Source organism: Euprymna scolopes, chromosome 7 (genome assembly GCF_053919585.1).
Source record: "Euprymna scolopes isolate OS-2025 chromosome 7, ASM5391958v1, whole genome shotgun sequence".
In the NCBI taxonomy this organism is placed as follows: Eukaryota; Metazoa; Mollusca; class Cephalopoda; order Sepiida; family Sepiolidae; genus Euprymna; species Euprymna scolopes.
In genome coordinates, this window is record NC_136488.1 from 22,043,682 (window position 1) to 22,067,867 (window position 24,186).

Below are 24,186 nucleotides of genomic sequence, written 5' to 3' on the forward strand. Positions count from 1 at the left end.
AATCATCACCTGACTTTGAAAGTCTAAAAGTTGTTTTCTATCACCCGGATCCGTTATGCAAGTATCAAACATCGAAGAAGTGAGTAAGAAATAAAATCTAAACAAAATAAAACTTCGACAATAAAATTTATTATCTCAAATTTTCCGTTTTTCTAGCGAGCAGCTTATCAATGTGAAGAGAGGCTACTATAAAGTTGTTTGACTGAATCATATTGTAACAGGTTTTGTTAAAAAAAAAAAAATTCAAAGAATCCAGATGTCTTCTATAACTGTTATAAAACTTATATCGTCTTTATTTATTGTTCCTATTTACAATGCCTTGCCTCCCCACGGGATAGAGTTAGACACCAGGGTCGTTTTTTAACGTGGAGAAAAGGAACAAAAATAAAAATTGTCTCAGTCGTGAAGGATTTCTCCTCCACTGACAGAGAACAAGAAATTGAAGTGCAGCATCTGAAGAACAGATACTACACTTTGATCTTGTTCGAAGGATGGCTGAGTTGTTGTTTTTCGCTGTGCCGCAAATCGATTGAAATCAAGTTGATCGATTCGGAACTTTCTTTAACACGGGACAAAATAATCACCTACACCGCAAACTGCAAACATGGTGGTAAGTTCTTAACTATGTTCTCTTATTTAGGAATTATTTAATAATGGAGAAAAAAATAATGTTGAATTGTTAGCTTAATATCCGACCTTCATCCTTGGTACGACATCTTGTTGCAGTTGGAATCAAGTTGTTTGCGAAAGATTTGCTTATTTCGTTTTAGAATTAACTTGGATTTTGGCGTTGATTGTAAATTGTTTAAACGTGTTTTCTTGGTCGATTACTAGGTTAATTCTTATTTTAATCATGTAAATTATTTAGAGTGACATTGATTCTGTTGTTACTTTAATTTATTTCTTAAACAATATTTTAGTAAAAAAAAAAAAAAAAAAGTGACATTAAAATGAATAAGCTTATCGTGATGCCCACTGTATTCATGAAACTCCGAAATGAAAATACAATATTGTGATGTAAACAAATCCACGTCGATAAAGAAACTAAAAAAGATACATAAATCAAGTTCGTTCCTGTAAAAAATTAAAATAACAATATAAACTATTTTTCTTTTTTTAAATGGTAAAATGTTTCTGTTCAAGTTCATCCTTGCTATAAGTATTTAGTGAAATGATGAGATCGCCGTCCTAAGTAGTTTCTTCGAATATTCAAATAAAAATTAGTGTACGAGTTTTAGCCCTTAAAGGGAAAAAAAGATAGCATTTAGGATAGGTTGATATAAAAATGGAAACTGACTGAAAATAAAACGAAATACGAAACTGGCACATTACTCAATAAAATAATTTTTTAAAAAAGTTATTTATGATAAAAAATTTTTAAAAATAAGCAGTTTTATTTATTTATTTAAAAAAAAAAATTAATGAAAATTCGGTGCTGGTTCAATGTAGGGGCCCTCCTCAGACTATAGCCGTATTTTCGCATCGCGAAAGATTAGCTCTGCTGGAAAGCTGCCGCCAGTGTCGCAACAAAAATAATTCCCTCATTATGGCCGACAAATTTGTGTTTGTGTTAAATTATAATTAAAAACTAAATGATTACTTTTTACAATTTATACAAGTTTTTCACATTTTTTGAAAACTTGAAAATGACTTCGTTTTTGTTTTGTTTTTTTGAAAAAGGAAAAAATAAAACTTATCTTTTGGTTCTTCACTCCTAAAATTACAATCGCGATAAGTTTTTTTTTTCTTAAGTCGCAGCTTATCAAGGATAAAACACACTCGAAAATAAGGTGTTTTCCTATAACAAAACAAGCAAACAAACAAAAAAAACTTATCCAGAAAAGGCACACGTTGTTTTTTTTTTTGTTTTTTTTTTTTACACAGTTATCACCACTTATAAAGGCCCGGAAGCCACTCAGGGATAAGAGTTATTGCAAGTACATTACGTTAGTGTGGAGATTTGATGAAGTGTTTACTTAAGGGGGCGGTTCATTAGGAATTTGTTAACGTTGGACTTGAACACATCCAAGTTGTAGTCCGGTGGGAAGCAGGCAGACGGAACAGAGTTCCACAGGCGTGCAGTTCTAAGAAAGAAGCTTTGTTCATGGAATCCGCGTTTTGATTTAGGCACAGATATAGAGTGGGGGAAATTTTTCACAGTGGATTAAGCTAGACGGGTGTTTTTCGTGAAAGATTGGCGAGGGGGGACCAGAGATTGGAGTTCAGACGAGCACCTGACATGGAAATAACGATAAAACAAGGATAGGCTTGCAACGTCTCTTCTGTGGGAGAGAGGTTGCAGGGTAGAGAAAAGGGCATCCCCCACTAAGCCACGAAGTCTATTTTGTACTCTGTCAAGGCAGGATAGGCTGTTTTTAGCAGCTCCTGCCCAGATATGGCAACAGTATTCCATCTTTGGACGTACTTGGCTTTTATATAGATAGAGAATTGCATCAGTAGTGAGATATCTTCTGGAGCGGTAGAAGGATCCCACCATCTTTCCAGCAACTTTGGCAACAGACTTGATGTACGTGTTCCATTTCCGATCAGGAGTAAAGGTCAAACCCAGAAGCTTGTCAAAACACGGAGCCTCACCCAGACGACAGCCATCCATCACAATTGATGCCAGATGGGGGTCAGAGCGTTGATGATGTAAAGATAGGAGTTTGGTTTTGGATGCATTAAAGGTAACCAGCCACATCTTCCCCCACTGAACCACACGCTTGAGATCAGAGGAGAGAGAATCAGAGAGAACTTTGTCATTTACAGCCTTTGATGTGTTGCCGTAGATGGTCGTGTCATCAGCATAGATGTCAACGAATGATTTAAGTATGTGTTTAGGGAGTCATTGATGTAGATCAGGAAGAGAGTTGGGCCGAGGATTGACCCCTGAGGGACTCCAGCATTTATATTGCAGGCCTCCGATTTTTGTCCATCTACCACTACTCTTATGAGCCTATCGGAGAGAAATGATTTAATGATTGAGAAAACATTTCCAGTTATACCGTAGCTGGAAATCTTGTGAAGTAGACCCTTATGCCATACCTTGTCGAAGGCCTTTGATATGTCAAGAGCAATTGCCCTAGAAAGGAAGCCTTTGTCAGGAGATTCACTAATCCTGTGGGATATAACTGTCAGCACATCTGCGGTAGATCTTGCAGAGCGGAAACCATATTGTGTGTCACTAAGAAGGTTATTCCTGCTGAGGTGGTTGACTATTTCTCTATTTAATATGGATTCCAGCAACTTACTCATAACACACAGGAGACGTATTAGTCTTTACTAAGAGGGAGATGACTTATCACCTGAATTCTTAAATGCAGGGCAAACTGATGAGATTTTCCAGGAAGTCGGAAAGCACTTCTCCTTAAGGCAGCGCTTAAATAGTTTCATAAGTATGGGAGCAAGTTCTGGTTGAAACTTTTTTAACACTATAATTGGGATGCCATCAGGGCCAGTTGCTTTACTGGAATCTAGATTCTTGATTAGCTTGGCAACCTCATGCACGGATATTTGTATGTTACCTAGCTTGTTCTGTGTTATAGGAGGAAATATGGGGAGTTGATGGCCTTCATTGCATAGGGTAGAATTAGCTGCAAAGTTCTTTGCAAATAGTTTGGCCTTATCTGACGCTGACGAGATGACCTCTGGTCCATTGATAATGGTTGGAATAGAACGCACACTTCTGTTCAGGATCCTATTTGTTATTTGCCAAAACTGGTGGGAACCAAGCCGCTGATTAGCTACCTTGGATTTAACAGACTGGGCATATAGCTCTCTTGCATTTTTTATTACTCTTTTACAGTGGTTGTTGGCAGTCCTGAAAGCAGCTTTAGTCTCAGTGCATCTATTACGTTGGTAGCTATGGAAAAAGTGATTTCTGTGCGCGATAGCAGCAGCACATTCTGGGGAGAACCATGGCTGGCTGTTAGGTTTTTGTTGGAATTTTTTAGATGGTATGAATTGGTCTATGCCTACAATTAACCATTCGGTCAGATTTGATACTATACAGGACACTTCCTTTTTAAACATGGAATGCAGAGGTAAATCAGATATGAATGTACGGAAGCTATCCCAGTCAGCCATAGAGTATCGGTATACAGTACGGTGGAGGGGTACGTGGAGGGATACATCTGGTACGTTAACTCGTAAAAATAAAATTCTAATGAGTCGCAACTTATCAAGGATAAAACACTCGAGGATAAGGGTTAATGGGGGAGTTTTTATTTACACTCAACAAAATGTCTCTTTTCTGGATAAATTTTAGTTATTTTTTGCTTTGTTTTGCTTAGAGGGGGGGGGACTTATCCCCGAGTGTGTTTTATCCTTAATAAGTTGCAACTTATTTGAAGAAGAAAGAAACTTATTTTATTTCTATGAGTAAACAAAATGTCTCTTTTCTGGATAAATTTTAGTTATTTTTTGCTTTGTTTTGCTTAGGGGGGGGGGACTTATCCCCGAGTGTGTTTTATCCTTATTAAGTTGCAACTTATTTGAAGAAGAAAGAAACTAATTTTATTTCTATGAGTAAACAAAATGTCTCTTTTCTGGATAAATTTTAGTTATTTTTTGCTTTGTTTTGCTTAGGGGGGGGGACTTATCCCCGAGTGTGTTTTATCCTTATTAAGTTGCAACTTATTTGAAGAAGAAAGAAACTAATTTTATTTCTATGAGTAAACAAAATGTCTCTTTTCTGGATAAGTTTTAGTTGTTTTCGCTTTGCTTTGTTTTAGGAAGAAGAAAAAAACTTATCCTCGAGTATATTTTATCCTTGATAAGTTGCAATTTAAGAAGAAAAAAAACTTATCCAGAAAAGACTCACGTTTTTAATTTTACAAGTGAACAAAGTGCGCCTTTCTTTTAAGTTTTAATTGTTTGTTTTTTTTTCCTTGTTTTTTTCTTTTTCAGAAAAAAAAAGTGAAGTGAATTTCAAATAAAACGTTGTATAAATTGTAAAAAGTAAGCATTAATTAGTTTCATCAACCCATAAAAGGGGAATATTTTTGCGTGACACTGGCCACAGTTTTCTAGCAGAGGTAGTCTTTCGTGAGGTGAAAATGCAGCTAAAATCTGAGGATCCTATATTGAACCAGCACAAAAAATTCTTTATTTTATTTGCTGGGCATTATCTTGTACACTTGTGTAGCCGCCTCGGGTAATTCTCCTTCCTGCAGAAAGAGGTAATGCCAAAAAGATAACTCTGCAATTGGTTCCGGGTTTTTTTGTTAATTTCAACTTATAATTACACAAGACTTTTTGGCAGACCTGTACGAGAGTGCTCACCCCATAAAAATGCACATTTTTCACTTTCTTTTTTTTTTTTTTTTTAGTTTTTTTCTGACGATTATCATAGTTTACAGGCTCAAGCATCATGTTAGCAGAAAAAATTTAATGATTCTTAAGAAGGGAGTTCACTTTCTCGGTATAACGTTCTAATCACGTGACACATCAGTAAAAAAAAATGTACAGTAAGTCAGGTAGCAATGAAGTAGAACATTATAACGAAAGTGAACCCTCTTCTTAAAAGTCATGCAATTTTTTTTTTTTTTCTGCTAAAATGATACTTAAGTCTGTAAACTATGATAACCGTCAGAAAAAAAACTTTAAAAAATAAAAAGTGGAAATATGTTTTTATTTGTGTAATAAACACTAATAAAAACATATTTTCACTTTTTATTCTCTTATTTTATTTTCTGGACCAAGGAGAAACTGCTGCATAATAGATATCCATTATGCATTTTATCTTCAGCTGTTTGGTCACCTCTTTTTATTGTACCGAATTACATTCAAAAAGTTTGGGTTGACTCATTGCATATTGTGTTCAGGCACTTTCAAAAGGTGCTGCAAAGTGGAATTGAACTTTTGAACTTGTGATGGATAAATTGGAATACAAATGTTCTTCTAATGACTCCGCTACATTCCTTCTGCCATAAAACAAAGGGAGGTAATTTAGATAATAAGCAAAATTAATCACGTTGAACTTTATTAAAGTTACCTCCTCTTGTCAACCAAATTTATTTCACACGTATGAAAACAAAAAAAAACAAAAAAACTCCAAGAATATGAAACCATCTATGGAGCTAGTAACTTTTCTTCTTTCTTTTCCAAGATGACGACCAGCATACCTGACGAAGGTTAGAGACTACACCAACCGAAACGTTGCACAAATAACACTCAAGATGAGAACAATAGTTCAATCAAAACAAGTAAAAATTCAGAACTGTAATAAGCAAAATTAACTTTTTTTTTTTATTACTACCTGAACATTCCTGGTGTTGCCCTGGAGACTTTTTTTACTTTCATTTTCATTTTAATCAGTACATTACAGTATCATTTGGCCATTAAATTATTAATCAAACCAGATTGTCGGTTTCTAAAAACAATATAAAACATGCCAGCATATTGAACCAAATGCTGAGATAGCTTGAATTTAGTTGTATATCAGCCCATTTTCTTTTGTTAGTTTCCCCTCTTAACACTGGATCCTTATTGAACTGAAGCCTGTATATGAATATGACGATAGCATGACAGCAACTCATTAGAATATTATTTGATATTTGTAGTAGAATTGAACAACAACATAAGGGAAATTGATTACATGGTGAAAGTAATGAAGAAAGTGACTTACACAAACGGGTGCATCTCTTTCTATCTTGTCTGGTGATGGAATCAGTAAAAGAATCTTCGTTTGTAGAAGGCTCAGTATGGCAGTAATTGGCATAGGAGGACAGAAACTGTTATGAAAAGGACGAGTTGGAAGCACAAGGTGTTTTTTTGGGGGGGGGTAATTTTTCAACAGCTGAGAGAGAGAATAGATGGCGGAAATTACAGTTGAAATTAGTTGTGGGAAAGCTGGCGTTCAAACAAATATTTTTCTTCATTTAATTTCCTTTTAATCTTTTTTCATTTCAATATTTTTTTCTGGTGAGCATATCAATAATTTAAACTGGAAGCTGGCTTAGTATGAACTAATGAACATGAATATTCAGAACATTATCTGATTCTTCAGCCAGCTTATTTATGATGCCTGACTTTTTCATAACCATTTCCAAATTGTACATGAGGATAGAAGCTGCATCTAGTCAACTGCCTTAACTGCTGATACCTTCAAAATGCCACTCTCTCAACAGCCTTCTTATTTATTATCAATTCATCAGATTTTTTTGCAATTGTCACATATGATAGCAAATTAATGATGAAATGGAACCCAAAATATAAAAGTTTGTATCATTTCATTCTATCTTTTTGTCTGTTGTGTTTTAAGGTAATTTTATACAAAAATTACCAAAATATATTTATTAGTGTTGCGATTGCGACAACTCGAATAAGAAAAATCAGAACTTTTTAGAGTATTGGAATCAGAAATATTCGAGTTTAATTTGCGATTGCATTATTACTTTTTTTTTTTTTTTGTCTAAAATGTAATTTTACCTTCAAATAGATACTTTTTTTTTAAAAACTAAAATCTGTATATCATAATAATGAATTTAGTTAAAATGGCTCCAGAAGAAATGTTAGGGTAAAAATAGCACAAATTGATAAACAGGAAAAATGGCACAAGTTTATCAACTCACTATTTTCAATTAATTATGAGAAAAAGATTAGAGAAAAAAGTAGAAAATCTATTTTTCTAATGTATGCACCACCAGCTCACCTTGCAAGGCCACTTTTACTTTTGTGAAACTATGTGCACACATCAAAACAATTTTATGACTAAATATTTAGAAATTTGAAAAGGACTGGAATCAATAATTGCATTGGAATTGGAAGTTTAGAACAGAATCGGTAAATTGTATTGAAATCGAGGGTGGGGGGTAAAATATTAGAATAATCGCAATCTAGTATTTATATTCCATATTAATGAATCCCAATTTTAATTGTTTGAATTAATTTTAAACCAAATTTTGTTTTCCACTTCCAGAAAATAGCTCTCCAAATCAAAGCTGTATTAGAAAACATAACAAAACTCCAGCCAGACGGAGATGACTTCCGATGGTATGTAAAAGTAAGTTACATGCTTTGATTGCATTTTGAATTTGTCTTAAAAAATGTCCACCATTTATTATCATATTAAAGCTGAGGTAATCAACGTTTGTTTCTCTAAGGTCCTTTTTCTTATATTTTAATCCCATAAAATGCACGTTAAAATATTTCTGTTTTAGGATTAAGTTATGTTTAATGAAGTTTCCATTTTAATTGTTCTAATAATCTGTAATCTATAACCAAGTCATCCATATCTCACTAAGTTTCTGTCTATTACTCTCATCCTCTTTCATCCTTTGTTAATTTGGGTAATTTCCATTACAAATCATCCAGACCACGTCACGCATACAAATGATAAAAAGATGTTAGATGATTCTTTTCAATCAATTTCCAACATTCCTTACATTTTTGATGCATTGTAGTTTCACACTAAAATTTATTAATAGTAACTCAAAAAGAGTTTATTTTTAGATATTTTAAGCATGATTTTTTTTTTATTACTTGTGCAAAAAAAAAAATTGCCTTTAACATTTTTAACGTTCATTTTATACATAACAAGGCCGATTGCCATTAGTCGCGTGCTCTCGTGTAATGAATGAATGTATGAATGTAGGATTGACATGAAATTCTTAAAGATAAACTAAAATATCCGAAAAATGGGCTGAAATGACTTAAATAAATAAAAAGTAAATGACTTAGAATGACTTTAATGAAATTAAGGATGAATTGAATGACCTTAAGAATAACTTGAATGCTTAAAAAATAACTAGAATCCTTCAAAAACAACTTGAATGATCTGGAGAATGACTTGAATGGCTTTGAGACTGACTGGTTTTAAAGCAGGTGATCATTTTAAATTAAATTAATACAGAAAAGTGATCCCCCACTTTATATCACAAAGTTAACATAAGTACAGCATGTAGTAAGAACAGATACTATACTTTGATCTTCCTATTTAATTTATTCCGTTTAAAAAAGAAATTACAATAAAAAAAATTTCAATATAAAATTAAAAAATTTAAAAAAGTAAATTCTCCAAAAGACAAAACAAATTTAGGCACAAGGCCCTATAAGATCTGGGGAGGGGAGTGTTGCAGCGTCTTTGTAACTAAAGTAAAAATTGGAGTCTTTGACGACTTACTCTTGATTGGCAACATTTACCACAATACCTCATTCACTCTGTGGAATCCAAAGCTAACTAATGAATTTCCAGCGTTTAAGCAAAAAGCATATATTTACAATTTGTGTGTGTGTGTGTGCATTTTTTTATTACTTTTTTTTAATTTTTTTATTTATTTTTTTTTTTAATTAAAATAAGTGTGTGTGTGTGTGTGAAAAAAGTTGAATTCATTGGAAAAATAAAAGTTCTTAATTTGGTGTTGGGGAGTGGAGAAAACAACCTAGAAAAAATGATCAAATAAAATTAGTGCATTGTTAGTAAGGTCCCTCCCTGAGCTAATCTAAGTAGTTGGATCACCTACTGTTTTCCGGGGCACCGAAAACAAGCGGGGAGATCCCTAGTGGGATTGGGGTGGATTCTTATTGGGTATTGGGGGAAAAAATAAATAAAGCATCAAAAAAACAAAAAAGGGGGGGGTAGAAGGTGACCTCCGAGTAAGGGTTGACCAGGGGTGACAAAACAAAAGAGGGGGGTAATGGTAGGGTAGCCTTGGAATGTTCTCTAGTGCCAAAACAAACAGTCGGGGGACCGGATCTCATTTGTACCACCAGTTAAGAGTATCTTTAATTTTCTATTGCTAACCTAGTGGGATGAGTTCTGTAGGACCCAGTAACGCGTGTGCCATGCCTATGGTGGTAACACGAATTCAAACTTGGCGTCTCGTCCGATACACAAGCTAGTGTCATGCACCCACCTCCTGTCAAATACCACTCGAGGCAACCTCTTCTAATCGCATCTGATCTTTACTTTAAGCAGATGTTTAAAGTAGACGATCAGATCCCGATATCCCTTCGCGAACTCGCTTGAGGCATGTGATCCATATGACCATTCTCACTACTGCTAAGATCACCAGAAAACCCATTCTTTTCTCCCTAGGCAGCGGCAGATCAATGTTCTCCACAAAGTATGACTTGTCGAGTTCAAGCAGGCGTGTGGCATCGATACGAGCCATTACCTTGTTGACGTACCCTTGGAGGGTCTTAAGCCTGCTGCAGCGGAAAAAAGCATGACCGACCGTTTCCTTCATGCCTTCGTCGCAGCGCAGGCAATAGACCCGGGTCTCTTCTTTGTGCAAGTGGAGTTCATTAAAGAGGGGCAGTGCATTCCGGACAAGTCGCCAGGTAAGGGAAAATTCCGAGTTGGTAAGAAAGTCCCGTCCCGGCGCCCAACTCCACTGGGAGCGAACCTCTTCTAATGACATCCCCATCCGCTTAACTAGCAGTTCCTTTTTGCTATGCCCCACTAGCTCCCAATAAAGCCTGTTTGTAGACTGTTCAAGAAAACTGGTCCCTGGCAACGCTCTAAGTGCGGATCGGCATTCGGCATAGAATTTTTGTTCCCCCTTCGGTCGAAGCTCGGCGGAGACCGAGGGGTCAGATGAGAGATTGGAAAACGCACTTCCAACCGCAGTGACCCACGGAACATCTACGTACAGTGAACGGTTCAGGAAGGCCAACCTCTCTCATGCTTGTGACGCAGGAGATCGGGCAGTCCCAAACCTCCCTCGCTCGGATTTCAGACACAGACCTCTCTGCAAACATAATGCTTACCCTCATTCCACAAGAGTGAGTCAAGGTGTTCCTGTAAGCTGATTCGTTTTCTGCAGGGAGGGGAAGTACAGACAGACAGTAAAGGATGAGAGGAAAGACGTATGTAGCACACGCCTCTGCCCGACCCTCCAAGGACAATTTCCTTTGAATCCAAGTCTTGACAGAGTATTTGACCTTGGTCTCCACTTCCGACCAGTTTTTTTCCAGCTGGAGACCCAGTCCGAACCACACACCGAAGATCCGGACTGGGCCGTCGGTCCAACTGAAGATGCCCGGAAGCGAATTTACTCCGGTCCAGGCACCCAACCGCAGACCCACTCAATTACTGCGATTGAAGACGACCCCCGTAACTTCTTCGTATCGAGCGAGCGCCTCGGTGACTGCTTGAATGTCCGTGGGGCAAGACACGAACACGGTAACGTCATTGGCGAACGCAGAAACCCTGGCTCGTGTGCCTCCAGGGAGAGCTATCCCATGCAGGACTGATGTAGTCGCCTCGTCCCTTAACTTGCGAAGGAGGGGTTCCAATGCCAGAATGTACAAGAGAGGCGACAGCGGACAATCATGTCGCACCGACTGGGAGACGGCGAATGACTCCGACAGCTTACCATTGATCTGCACCGCTACTGTCGGCCTGTCATACAGTACAAAGATCCACTTGCGGAAGTCCGGATTAAAACCGGCGGCCTCAAGCACAGATCCCAGGAACCGATGGTCGACCCTATCGAAAGCCTTGGACAGATCCAAACTGATCAGCCCGGCCTCAGCGTCGTCTTCTGTCCCCTCTATGATCGTGCATATCAGATGAAGATTGTTCTGAATCGATCTCCTCTTCACAGCATAGCTCTGGTCTGGTTCAATCAAGTCAGTGATGACAACCTGCAACCGATTCGCAAGAACCTTGGTCAAGATCTTTAACTTTGTGTTTAGCAGAGTCAAGGGCCTGAAATTGTTTAAGTTTCCTCCCCTCCATGCCGTTGACCTTTCCTCAGCAATGTGATCACTACCTTGGTCACCTGCCCAGGGATGGAACCCTGAACAAACCAATTGTTGAACATATCCTTCAGAATAGGGACCAAAATGGGTGACAGCCTCAAGTAGAATTTGTAGGGTAGACCATCAAGCCCCGGGGACTTGTTGCAGCTGACCTGCTTCAACGCAGTAATGGTCTCATGTTCCGTGACAAGACCATCACAGCTAGCCGCTCGAGCCGCCATGAGGCGAGGTGAGTCAGCAAAATAGCTGCCAAACTCTTCGACCCTGAGTCTGGGTAGTTGGGTGAAGTGTTCCGATAGATGCTTCCGAAACCCCTCGCAAATCTCCCGCGTCGACACGAGGGCGTGCCCTTCCAGGTCGGTTACTTTTCGAATGTACCCGTCCGAGCCGCGCCTGAGAGTAGCCTTATGCTAACAGCATCTACATTAACAGCCTCGTTCGAGACTTTCCTTAACCTTGCCCTAACTATCTGGCCCTCGTACCACTTGCTAGCCAAGCAGTTATGGTCTTGTTTAGCTAGCGCTATCTCTAGGGGTCCCCCCTCTCCACCACCCGAGTCAGCCTATTCTCTATACGCTTCTTGGCCTTAGCCTTATCTAGCGCGAGGCGTTGGCTGTACTGGACCGAGAAGCGTCTAATCTTAGCTTTGAGACTTACCCACCACTTACTCCCGGTAACCGCCCCCACTAGTACCCACTGGATTAACTCTGTAACCTTCAACCAGTAGTCGTCGAGCTCCAACAAGGTGCTGTTGAACTTCCAGTATCCGGCCAGTTTAGGCCTAAAGCTCAAGTTCAAACGGGCCATAACAAGTCTACATCGCATCTTCTGAGTAACATCCGATCTAAGTAAGTACTTGAATGGGAAGGCACATTAGGATGCCACGTCCACATCTCTCGCCCCGGGTGATCCATGCGAAATCTGTCGACCAGGTCGCACGCAGCCATCAGGTCAGACAGACTGCTGTCAGACCACACCGACCCGCTAGTCCCCCTCGACCTTATCTAACTTGGAATCAAAGATGGCATTCCAATCGCCCATTAAGACTACCCTCTCCGGATCATCTATAAAACTCTCTACCCATCGGAAAAAGGAAGCCCTCTTCACAGCGGAATTAGGAGCGTAAACTGCGACTATCCAAAACACATTGCTATTAACGGCAACATCGACGACAATCGCCCGCTCGTCCTCGTGAACAACATTCACCAACGCTAATAGGGTACAATTTACTAGCAAGGAGATTCCACAACTATAGGTATTGCCATATGATGGGTCTCCTGTATAGCGGCAATATTGAGGGACACCAGATCTCTCAGCACACGCGCAGCTTTGCTTCAACATCTGCAGCCCCTCACATTATAAGTAGCCAAGTTTAAAGCCATGGTCACCTACCTTATTCAGTGTCATACACGGGCCTGAAGTCCCCGGGGATGAGGATGTCGCAGGCCTGTCCAAGGCTTCCTGTCAGTAAGTCTGCAGAGGGTACTCCATTCTTGGCCATGCCTCCCACGTCCAGGGGGAAAATTAATTTTAAAGCCCTGTAGAAGGAGGGGTGAATATATACAGGGACTCTGCCTCACATTTTTTTTATTACATTTTCACCCCAAACAAGGCACATTGCCACTTTGGTGTAGGGGGCTACTATCAGGGGCAGCAACTACTTGGGGCACTATGTAGGGATTTGGGCAGCAAGATGTTGGTTCACATTGCACTTGAACTTCTGCATGTCAATACAGTTAGGGAAGCAGGAACCTGGAATGGAATTCCAGAGTCTAGCGGTTCTGGGGAAGAAACTACTGGAGTAGAAAGATCTTTTACATCTAGGGATCTCTACTGTGTGGGGGTGGGATTTAGCTGCCTGTCGGGTTTGTCGAGGGTGTCTATGTCGTGGGGGTACAAGTGTCTGCAGTTCGTCAGAGCATTCACCATTAAAATACTTGTAGAACAAGCAGAGGGATGCAACATTTTGTCGATGGGACAGAGGCTGAAGCTTAGATGCCTGTTCAGGGCCTATCAGATTGGCGACTCTTTTTTTAACCTTGTCTAGGAGCAAGAGACTATTGGCAGATGCACCAGCCCAAACGTGACAGCAATACTCCATACATGGGCGAATGGTGGCCTTATAGAGGTACAGGATACTTTCAGGTGTCAGTAGTTTTCTAGCACGGTAGAGAGAGCCTACCTTTTTCGCAGCAGCCCTGGCAATGTTTTCAATATAATTGTTCCAACTCATGTTTCCTGTGAACGTTAGGCCAAGCAGTTTGAAAGATGTACTCTCAGACAGGGAGTCACTGGCCATTGCTATTGGTGGCAGAGAAGGTTTCTTGTAATTATTGAAGGAAACCAGTTTAGTCTTGGCAGCATTGAATGTGACCATCCATTCCTGTCCCCATTCCACTACAGATTGGAGGTCATCCTCTAGTGTTTTTGCCATTTCTTTAGATATGTGTTCATTTGTTTTCCTGTCATGCCTGTTATAGAGTGTAGTGTCATCAGCATATATACCCATCTCAGAGGCAGTTTTGTCGGGGAGGTCATTAATAAATATCAGGAACAGTAGAGGTCCAAGAATAGACCTCTGAGGCACTCCCGCATTTATATCACACTGTTTAGATGTTCGACCGTCGAGGACAACCTGGATTTTTCTCTTATCTAAGAAGGATTCAATTATGCTAAGTATTCTACCAGTGATACCATATGATTTAATTTTCCTGAGGAGGCCCTTGTGCCATACCCTGTCAAAAGCCTTAGATATATCTAGAGCTACCGCTCTGCCCTCCCCCGCTTTGTCCAGTGAATGGTATATACATTCAGAGATTACAGTGAGAATGTCAGCTGTGGAACAGGCTTGTCTAAATCCATATTGTTTGTCAGTCAGAAGTTTAGCATCTGTAAGGTGCCGGACTAGAGCATGGTTAATTATGGTCTCAAATATTTTGGCGAAAAGTGGGAGGAGGCTAATGGGGCGATAATTTGATGGGTCAGTTCTTTCGCCAGAATTCTTGAATATTGGTACCACAGAAGCAGTATTCAAACAGCCCGGAAAGCATGATTCATTAAGGCATTTGTTGTAGAGTTTGGAGAAAACTGGAGCTACTTCGGCTGAGCACTTTTTTAATAGCACAGCTGGGATTTAAAAACTTCGCTAAACAATTTAGTTTTTAAATCCCAGCTGTGCTATTAAAAAAGCCCTCTTCCCAGTGTCTTCCTCGCCTGAGTGTCGCCTGAAGTCCATCGGGGTGATTTCGGGTTGGGTTTTGGTTGTTATTGGTTTGGGCAGGTATTTGCTAGGTCTGCCCTTCCTTGTGACCGTTGCTCAACCCGCTTCTGCTGCCAGGTCAGAATTGCCTGTTGCTGGGGCTGTGGCTGGTGCTGCGGCTTGTACCTCTGCTGGGGATTTGGCGGGTGTTTTGGTGGGGACTTTTCCCTGTGGGTTGGCTGGTTGCCTTTTAGGACAGTCCTTGGCCATGTGTCCACTCAGCTGGCAGTGCCAGCAATGAGGTTTTTCTCCCCTCCACGATCAGCGTCATGGTCTGCTGTCCAAACTTGAGCATGGCTGGAACGTTGTCGAAACTGTCCTTGCCCAGGACCATCCGAACTTTGTAGTCCCCGGTCAAAACGTTGCGTCGACCGCGGGCTGGGGCGACTGCCTCCACCTCACCGTACTGACTCAGTATGGCCCCGACTTGTTTTCTGGTCATATAGCACGGGACTTTCAGTACTGAGACAATGGTGTTCCTCCTGCCGAGGTATACTGGCTGGAGCCGAATGTTCCTGCTTCTGTGTTCGGTCCTGGCCAGTCTTTTTGCATCCTCCTCTCTAGGGAGCAGAATGTCCCACATGGCGAAACTCCTCCTGCATATATAACTTGCCGGAATTCAAGTCAATGAGGATTTCCACCATGGTGTCTTTGTTGACACCCGTTAAACTCTTGGTCTTGAGGTCGGAGGTGATTAGGGAGAGAACTCTCTTTTCCAATTTTTCGATCTGTCCCGGAAGGGGTATGATGGTTGTTCCCTTCGTGACATCTTTGTAAGTGGAGTTGAAGAGTTCCCTATAATCATCGTGTGTCATCTGCTCCAGCTCCTGAGGGCCGCATGCCGTATTCTCGTCCTGTTTGGTGTTGGAAGGACCGGGGAGGGGATCGGCTGCCGCTGCCTTTTCTTTCTGCACCTGGCTCTGTTGTTGCTGCTGCTGTTGCTGCTGCTTGGACCTTTTGTTTGGGGCTAACTCTGGCCAATCCTCCTGTGGTGTCGTAGACTGGTTTTGGCCCGTCTTCTGGCCCCTTTCCTTCCTTTTGCCCGGAGATTGAGTCATGGGATTTCTCCCATCAGGCTTTATTGTCGGTGGGTTGGTTTTCGGGGCATTCGGTGGTGTTGGAGTGTTTTGGAGAGCTTTGGGCGGTGGAGGTGCCTTATATTCCCCCCCTCCCCCGAAAACCTTTAGCGATTCCAAAGTGTCCCTGAAAAGTGCTTGGGTTCTACGGGCAACTTCGTCTTCATTTTTCCCTTCGGGCGTTGGGGAGCTGCCCTCATGGGGAGTAGGTGCTGGGTGACCGGATGGGAGACTGGGGTGGGGGTCACGGGCTATGGACCACCATTATTGTCTTCGGCCTCCTCGTCTCCAACTTCTGTCTGTTCATCTGCCGGGAGGCTGTCCTCATGGAGAGCAGGAGTGGTGGGGTCTTCTCCAGCTGACGAGGATTGCTGTGGAGAGGGGTTCATTGGGAGTGGTCCCCCGGAAAGGTGCCTCTTTCCCTCATCAGCCGCCTTTCTGGTTCCTTTCATCTTGGGGTTGTCCTCTTGGGGAGCCTAGGCGGGAGTGCTTTCTCCGATCGACGAGGATTGAAGTGGAAAGGGTGTCGCAAGATGTGTACCACCCAAATCGCACCTCGTTCCCTCGTCAGTCGCTTCCTTGAATCCCCTGTCTGGGGAGTGGCCCTCTTGGGGAGCTGGGGGCTGGATTGGTTGCCCTCCTGTAGCTGGATCTGCCTGGGTCGCCACGAGCAGCGGCCCTATGATGATGTGGTGCATCTGGGGTTGTATATGCCTTTTTCCTGGCATTGGAGAAAAAACTGCACCGGTCGCTGACGCGGACCAAAGTGTAGCAGGGGGAAAAAAAAGAAGAAAAATGCAAGGAAATGGGGGTGGTGGAGAGGAGTGGGTGAGGTCAGAAGCAAAAGTGGTTTGACCTCCCCTCACGGGGATGTCAGGTTAATCAGCTCAGATACCCCGCAAGGGGAGAGAGTAGTGAAAGAAGACGCAGTGGGTGCTAGCGGGTCAGAGTGCCGCGTCGCAATTAAGAGAGAGAGGGGATAGACATCTCTGCCCAGAGAGGGGAACAGAAACGAAACACCCGCCCTACCCACAAACAACCCCAAGGAAGCGAGAAAGAGAACCCGGTCTACTCAATCCACTGGGAGAGCAGCGAAGGAAGACAAAGTTTGGGCCTGGCAGGTCACAGGCAATTAAGAGGGGAGAAAGTAGATCATTTCAACCTCAGAGGAGGAAACGAAGTACCCAAAAGAAAAAAATGCTAAGCTAATCCGACCAGGTTGCGTCTATCAAAGAAAGTGTTGTCGGTCTCGAAAACAGCAAACTCCCAAAGAAGGGATCGGGTTTCGGGTCCACACCACACAATGGCATCGATCCTGGGGGGAGTGAAAAGGGTCCAGACTCCCCAAAAAGGGGGTCGGTCCCACTAACAAAGGTTAGTAAAGTCACAAAAGTGACCAAAGTGAAAGCCTTAAACTTGACTGGTGGGTCAAGTGGGGGACCTCTTGAAAAAAAAGCAAAAATGAGGTAGCTGGGAGAACAGATACTACACTTTGAGATATTAAATCCTTTATTCATGTTAAAAATACATTGAAAATGAACAAAAAACTTAGGCACATGGCCAACTCAAAAGGGGGGGATTGTAGGTGTCGTTGGTCATCCTTGTCACTCCAGAACTAAACAAAATCAAAAGTTTCTCCCAGCTAGTATCTTTCACCATAATACCACATTCACCCTTTCATACTGGGGGACATCCTACTTAACTCCCAATTTTTTTAAAACATTTTTTATTGACGTGTAAAAACAAAACAAGATAACAATAAAAATGGTACAATAATTCATTTGTGTCGAGGGTGGGGGAAAAAAAAAAAGGGAGGGGGTAGTAGGACCCTCCCAACCCCGTCTAGTTGATAGACTGCCCGTTCCACTAGGTTTGTAAAAGGAACCTGGCTTCTGCGGGTCAGTCTCTAAGTGGGGATACCCTCTAGATGGGGGTGAATGGAGAAAAGAAAAGAAAAGAAAATTTTGTGGGTAAGGAATGGGGGTTAGTTTGTATTTCTTTCTCTCCAAGATGAGTGAAATTTAGAGGAGGGGGTGAAAACAAAAATTGCAAGAAAGAGGGGGTGGGGATCTTGGAGGCTTCCTAATCAGGGAGGGATGGAACACACATTCAGCTAGCGGAGAGGCTATTTGTTAAATTTTACTTTACGGAACTGCGCGTTCCACACCTAGGCGGGGAACACGTATTCAAATTTGGCTCCTCTTCGTACACACAGACTTGCCACATGTATCCATCTTCTGTCAAATGCCGCGCGATGCAGCCTTCTTCTATCACATCTGATCTTCACCCGTAGTTGGTGTTTAAAGAAAGCAATCAGATCCTGATCAGAAAAAGACAACACCCCCCGGCAATCTTGCAGACGCGACGTCCAAATCACCATTCTCGCCACAGCCAGGATTGTAACGTAGACTATTTGTCTTTCCCGGTCCCACTGTGGCCTCACATTGTCCACGACATTGGATACGGTAATTGGGCGAGGATGCTCAGGATCGATGCGAGCCGTCACCTCACCAACATACGACCAGTACCGGCGGAGTTCGCGGCAATCAAAGAAAGCATGATCAGTCGTTTCTACGGCCGTTGTCCCACAACGGGGACAATCAGGCGACTCCAAAAACCCAGAACTGCATTGTACGTTGTAGAGTGGAAATGCATTTCGGGCCAATCGCCAGGTGAGAGAGAACTCCGAATTGTTTAGATGACTTGAACCTGGCGCCCAGCTCCACGCGGAGCGGATCTCACTCTGCTGCCAACCCAAACGCGCGCATAGCGGGTCGTCAGCAGCCCCCCTCACTAGATCCCTGTGGAGTTCCCTACGGGTAGCAGTCACAAGGTCGCTGGACCTTGGTAGTCGTTTTAGCGCGGCTCGGCACTCTTTCATGTAGGCAGATTCTCCCCGTGGCCTGCGACGGCTCTCGATAGAAGGGTCAAGAACAAGGTCGGGGAAGGTGGCAGTAACCACGGGGTGCCACGGTTGGTCATCTTGCATATAGTGGCTCAGGAAGGCCAGCCTCTCAGCGTCTCGATGACACTTCAAGTCCGGCATTCCCAAGCCTCCTTCACACGGACGTTGAATACAGACCTGTCTGCTCACCCAGGATCTTCCTCTGTCCCAAAGAAGTGAGGACAAGAGTTCGACGAGAGCTGTTAGGTGTTGTGCAGGCAGGGGAAGTACGGCCAGTCGGTAAAGGATGAGAGGAAAGACGTAAGTGGTGCACGCCTCAGCTCTACCCTTTAAGGAACGTTTCCTAGGAAGCCACAAATTGACTGCAGCCTCCACCTTTGACCGTATCTCCAACCAATTTTTGTCAAGCTAGAGACCTGGTCCGAACCACACGCCGAGGATCCGAACTGGGCCATCTGTCCAGCTGAAGGGCGCCGGGAGGTTGGCATTGCCACTCCATGCGCCCAACCGCAGTCCTACCGACTTGCTGCGGTTTATCTGGGTCCCTGTAATTCTTTCATACTGAGCGAGTGCCTCCGACACGATCTTGATGTCTCTGAAGCTCGACACAAAGACCGTGACATCATCGGCGAACGCAGATACCTTGGCGGCTGAGCCACCGGGTATTGCAATTCCGCGCAGGGCCAAATTTGTCTCCCCACGTCTCAGCTTGCGGAGCAGGAGCTCCAAAGCCAGAACATAGAGCAGGGGCGACAGCGGACAACCCTGACGAACCGACCGAGAGATAACAAATGGTTTCGAGCGCTTTCCGTTGACTTGCACGACGGCTGTGGGCTGTCGATACATCACGGAGATCCACTTGCAGAAGCCCGGTTTAAAACTGGCGGCCTCTAAGACAGATGCCAAGAAACGATGGTCGACCCTATCGAAAGCTTTGGACTGATCTAAGTTGATCAGCGCAGCTTCCTTGTCGTCATCTATCCCTCCCTCTAGAATCGTGCGGATCAGGTGCAAGTTGTTCTGAATCGATCTCCCCTTCACAGCGTAGTTCTGTTCTGGTTCAACCAACTCGCCGATAACAACCTGCAGCCGATTCGACAGGACCTTGGCCAAAATCTTCAACTCTGTGTTTAGCAGAGTTATGGGCCTGTAATCGTCTAACTCTTCCCCACCATGCCCGTCACCTTTCCTCAGCAATGTGATCACTCCCTTGGTGACTTGCCCCGGGATGGATCCCTGAGCAAACCAATGGTTGAACACATCCGTCAGAAGAGGCAGAAACATGGGTGACAGCCTCAAATACAGTTCGTATGGCAGACCATCGAGTCCTGGCGATCTGTCACAGCTGACCTGCTTCAGCGCAGTAAAAACCTCCCACTCCGTCACCCGGCCCTCGCAACTAGCCGCCTCAAGGCGGGGAGAGTCAGCTAAATAGTCGCTAAACTCAAGGACCGGAAGATCGGACTGCTGCGTAAAACGCTCCTCGAAATGTTCTCGAAACCCCTCGCAGATCTCCCGAGTCGATTCAAGGGTGCGTCCATCTGGATGTCTTACCTTTGCAATGTACTTGTCCGAGCCACGCCTAGAAATTTCACAACGCATGTCAGTGTTGGAATTGACTGCTTCATTGCCTACCTTTCTAAGCCTAGCTCTGACTACTTGACCTTCATAAAGCTCGCTATTCTCACGCAGAAGGTCCTGCTTGGCTAGTTCCTGACTAACTCTATCACCCTCCCCCGTAGCCCGGGCTAGTTTCTGCTCTAGCTTCTTCTTCGTCTTGTCCTTATCTAGTGTGAGGCGCTGAGCATACTTGACGGAGAAGGTTCTAATTTTGGCTTTTAGACCTCTTCGCCAAATGGCCAAAAGGCCAAGAAAAGCTTAAAAAGCTAAGAACAGCATCTATTAACAACAGACCTTTGATCTTAACCAAAAAGGCCAAGCACAAAAGTGTTACAGACAGACCGACAGACCAATTGACCGACCGACGGAGTGACATATAGAGTCGCTTGCACGCGACTAAAAATGTAATTTTCTAATATTGTGATTTCACAGCTAATTGTGACACACTTGGAGTCTTAAACCTGCAATATTTTGAAAATTATTTGAAGTTACAAACTCAAATGTTAAGGATTATTTAGTTTTTATGATTACCAGATTACCAACAACTTGAAAAATTGAACTGATCCACATTAATTGAGACCTGAGGAACGTTTACGAAGCCGATGTGTAATTAATGTCAGCATAGTGAAATGTGTTTGTCAATTTCATAGTCATGGCAGATCTGAGTGCTCTGGCCTTTTATGACAGAGGCATTGTTCATCACCAGCAAAAGTGACTATGTAGAAATATAAATTCTGGAGCACAAAAGATCACTCATTTTAATGGACCACACTTGTCTTTGTAGCTCTTCAATGTTTTAGTTTTTTAATTAAAAAATAGGAGGTCTTACTTTCGCTCTGGAAAAATATTTGTATTATTAGATTTCATCAATTTTTGGGTTTAATTTGCTTAACTGTTTTTACTTTGATTATAAATCTCAGAGGGAATCTGCAAAGTTAACTCTTTCTCAGTCATAGCTACTCTTACCACCACCCATCACACTATAATGATTATGAAAGAAATCTTATTTAAGTCACTTTTTTGGTTTACACTGTGCATTCAAACAGTTCACATTGATTACTATACTTAATAAAAATGGCTACTAAATACACTAAAGAAAATTGTTTTTCAATTGTTAAGAATACAAAGAAAAAACAATATTATTCTTCACAAGAACATTTGTAGAATATGCATAAATGACCCCAACATTGTTCACAAAACAAACTTTGAAAATACTCTGCACTATTTTTCCCGTTTATTGGAAAGACATGAGTGATTTACGCTGTGGCTGCACAATTTTATTTATTTATTATATAATATATATATATATATATATATATATATATATATATATATACAGGTGGAGATTACCAAATTATCTCGTAAGTTTCTTTCCAGTCTTTGTTTTCTGTTTTTACAATTACTCAAACTGCAATGCTTATTAGTGTTAACATTAATTATACATCCGATTTTCTTTTATTTTTATTTCATGCATAAATGCAATAAACATTACTTGGACCTCAAGACACAGACACTAAGCTGGAGGACTTAAACAATCTATTTCTTAGCAGTAATCAACATTACATGGTGTGCCAGTATTTCTGCATCGTCTCTCGACTTTTATTTAGGCAATTAGCTGACTTGGTTTGTCTTTGTTTTATGTGACAATTAAATTTAACTTATGTTGCCCAGATAAATCAATTATGTTTTTATTTACTTCTACTAAAAAATTTTTTAAATTATTTTATGGGATTTCTGCATTGTGTACACTGTAAATACTGCAAATAATTGTAGACCTGTTTTTTATATTCTTTTTCTCCCCAAAGAAGGCATATTGCCACTTGGTCATAGGGAGCTACTATTTGGGATCCGGTATAAGAGGGGACTGTCGTAAGCTGAGTAACAATACAACATACCTTCAATATGTTTCCAGACTTTTTTGTATGCGCACTTTCATTGATAGTACACACATGAAACTCTGGTCTCTGTTGAAGTAATCTCCTTCAGCTGCAACGCACTTGTTGAGCCATTCCAACAACTTCTGGAAGGCTCCATGGAAGTCCTCTTGTGTGAGTGTGTCAATGACCCTAATCACAGCCTCTTTCATTTCCTCAATTGTCTCATAACAATAGCCCCTAAGGTTTTCCTTGAGGTTAGGGAATAACCAAAAGTCACAGAGAGCAAGGTCTGAACTATAGGGAGGGTGAGGAACTGTCTTGATGCCCATCTTGGTCAAATAGATTGTGACAAGTTGTGGACTGGTGCATTGTCCTGGTGGAAATGCCACTGACCCAATTTGAAGAATGCTGGCCTCTTCCGACGGAATCTCCTCCTGAACTCTCTTAAAATCTCAACATAGTATTCCTTGTTGACTGTCTGCCCAGTGGGAACTACGTGCATGTAGATCATGTCCATGCTGTCAAAAAAAAGGGATCATCATAAGTTTCTGGATGGATTTGCTCTGACTGGCCTTCTTGGATTTGGAAGAACCAATATGCTTCCACTGAGAACTGTTTCTTGGTCTCTGGGTCATAGTAGTAGATCCAGCTTTCATCACAGGTCACCAGAGAGTCAAGAACTGCAGGATCTGAATTGATAATCTTGACCATCTACCTGCTGTCATAACACCTTTCTGATCTTCTCTGAGCATCTTTTGAACAAACTTTGTGTAAATCTTCTGCATCTTTAGTTCTTCACGAATAATCATGTATATAGTTCTCACACTGACATCAAACTGTGCACTTATTGTTTCTAATCACATGACAATTCTTATCCATGAAGTTCTTTATTTAGCCAATCAACTCTAGTATTCTGACTGCCTTACTCCTCCCACACCTCTCACAGACTCCTTGCCTTCCTTGAATATCTTATGCCACTCAAAAACTGATGCTTGGTTCACACAAGATGATCCAAAAGCAGTCTGAAGCATTCCGTACATTTTTGTGACATTTTTTTCCAAATTTAAAACAGAATTTTATTGCATATCGTTCTTCTAAAGTGTCCTCATGTCAAAATTACATTTTTGAAATTTACCACCTGTGACAACTAAGCTTTAGTAGAGTGTATTCTAATTCCTGCTGTAACTGTTCATTTAAACCTGAAATCATAAAAATTGGTCAGTCATCTCATAAGATGAATAGCAATAACATACTAAATTTTCAAGAGTCTACGACAATTTTAAATACCTGTACAAAAACAGTCTGGAAACTTACTGAAGGCACCTTGTCAATGAAGAAGCTATTAAGTGTAGAAAGTTTTCCGGTATCTAGAGTAAAAGGGTAGAATTTTGTTGCTAAACTGGTTTGTCAGGAGGTTTGTACGTTGAGTGTACAAGAGACCTATCAGTATAGCCTGGTATATATGCACTAATCACTACTTAAGTATCAAACACCATTGGCATGGATATAACCGACTTATATATAAAATGTTTATTTTCAGAGCATATATTTTGATAATGTAAAAACGGTTCTGATGTATTTGTAATTGATTCTGTATTGATTTGACTTCAACCATTTTTTAAAAATTCCTCCAAGTGCTCATCTAAGTATTGAAGAGTGTAGCTTGTTTAATTTCTCTTTCCTTTGCAAAAATTTGCATGATACTTCTAACATTCCGTCAGAGTTCAGGTGCAACATGGT

At 41.6% G+C, this 24,186-nt stretch overlaps 1 protein-coding gene across 3 annotated transcripts in view; it reads left to right on the forward strand.

The window, feature by feature from the left end:
• The first annotated feature begins 540 nt into the window (after positions 1 to 540).
• The window catches only part of LOC145279628 (CXXC motif containing zinc binding protein-like), a 41,594-nt gene continuing 17,948 nt past the window's right edge, over positions 541 to 24,186 (forward strand). The window contains exons 1-2 of one of the 3 annotated variants that reach the window (XM_080130842.1): positions 541 to 610; positions 7,922 to 8,005. In XM_080130842.1, the coding sequence (XP_079986968.1) occupies positions 605 to 610; positions 7,922 to 8,005 (90 nt within the window). In that variant the 5' untranslated portion in view covers positions 541 to 604. The remainder of the gene's footprint in view (positions 611 to 7,921; positions 8,006 to 24,186) is intronic. The other 2 variants (XM_080130843.1, XM_080130844.1) reach the window with 2 other exon arrangements.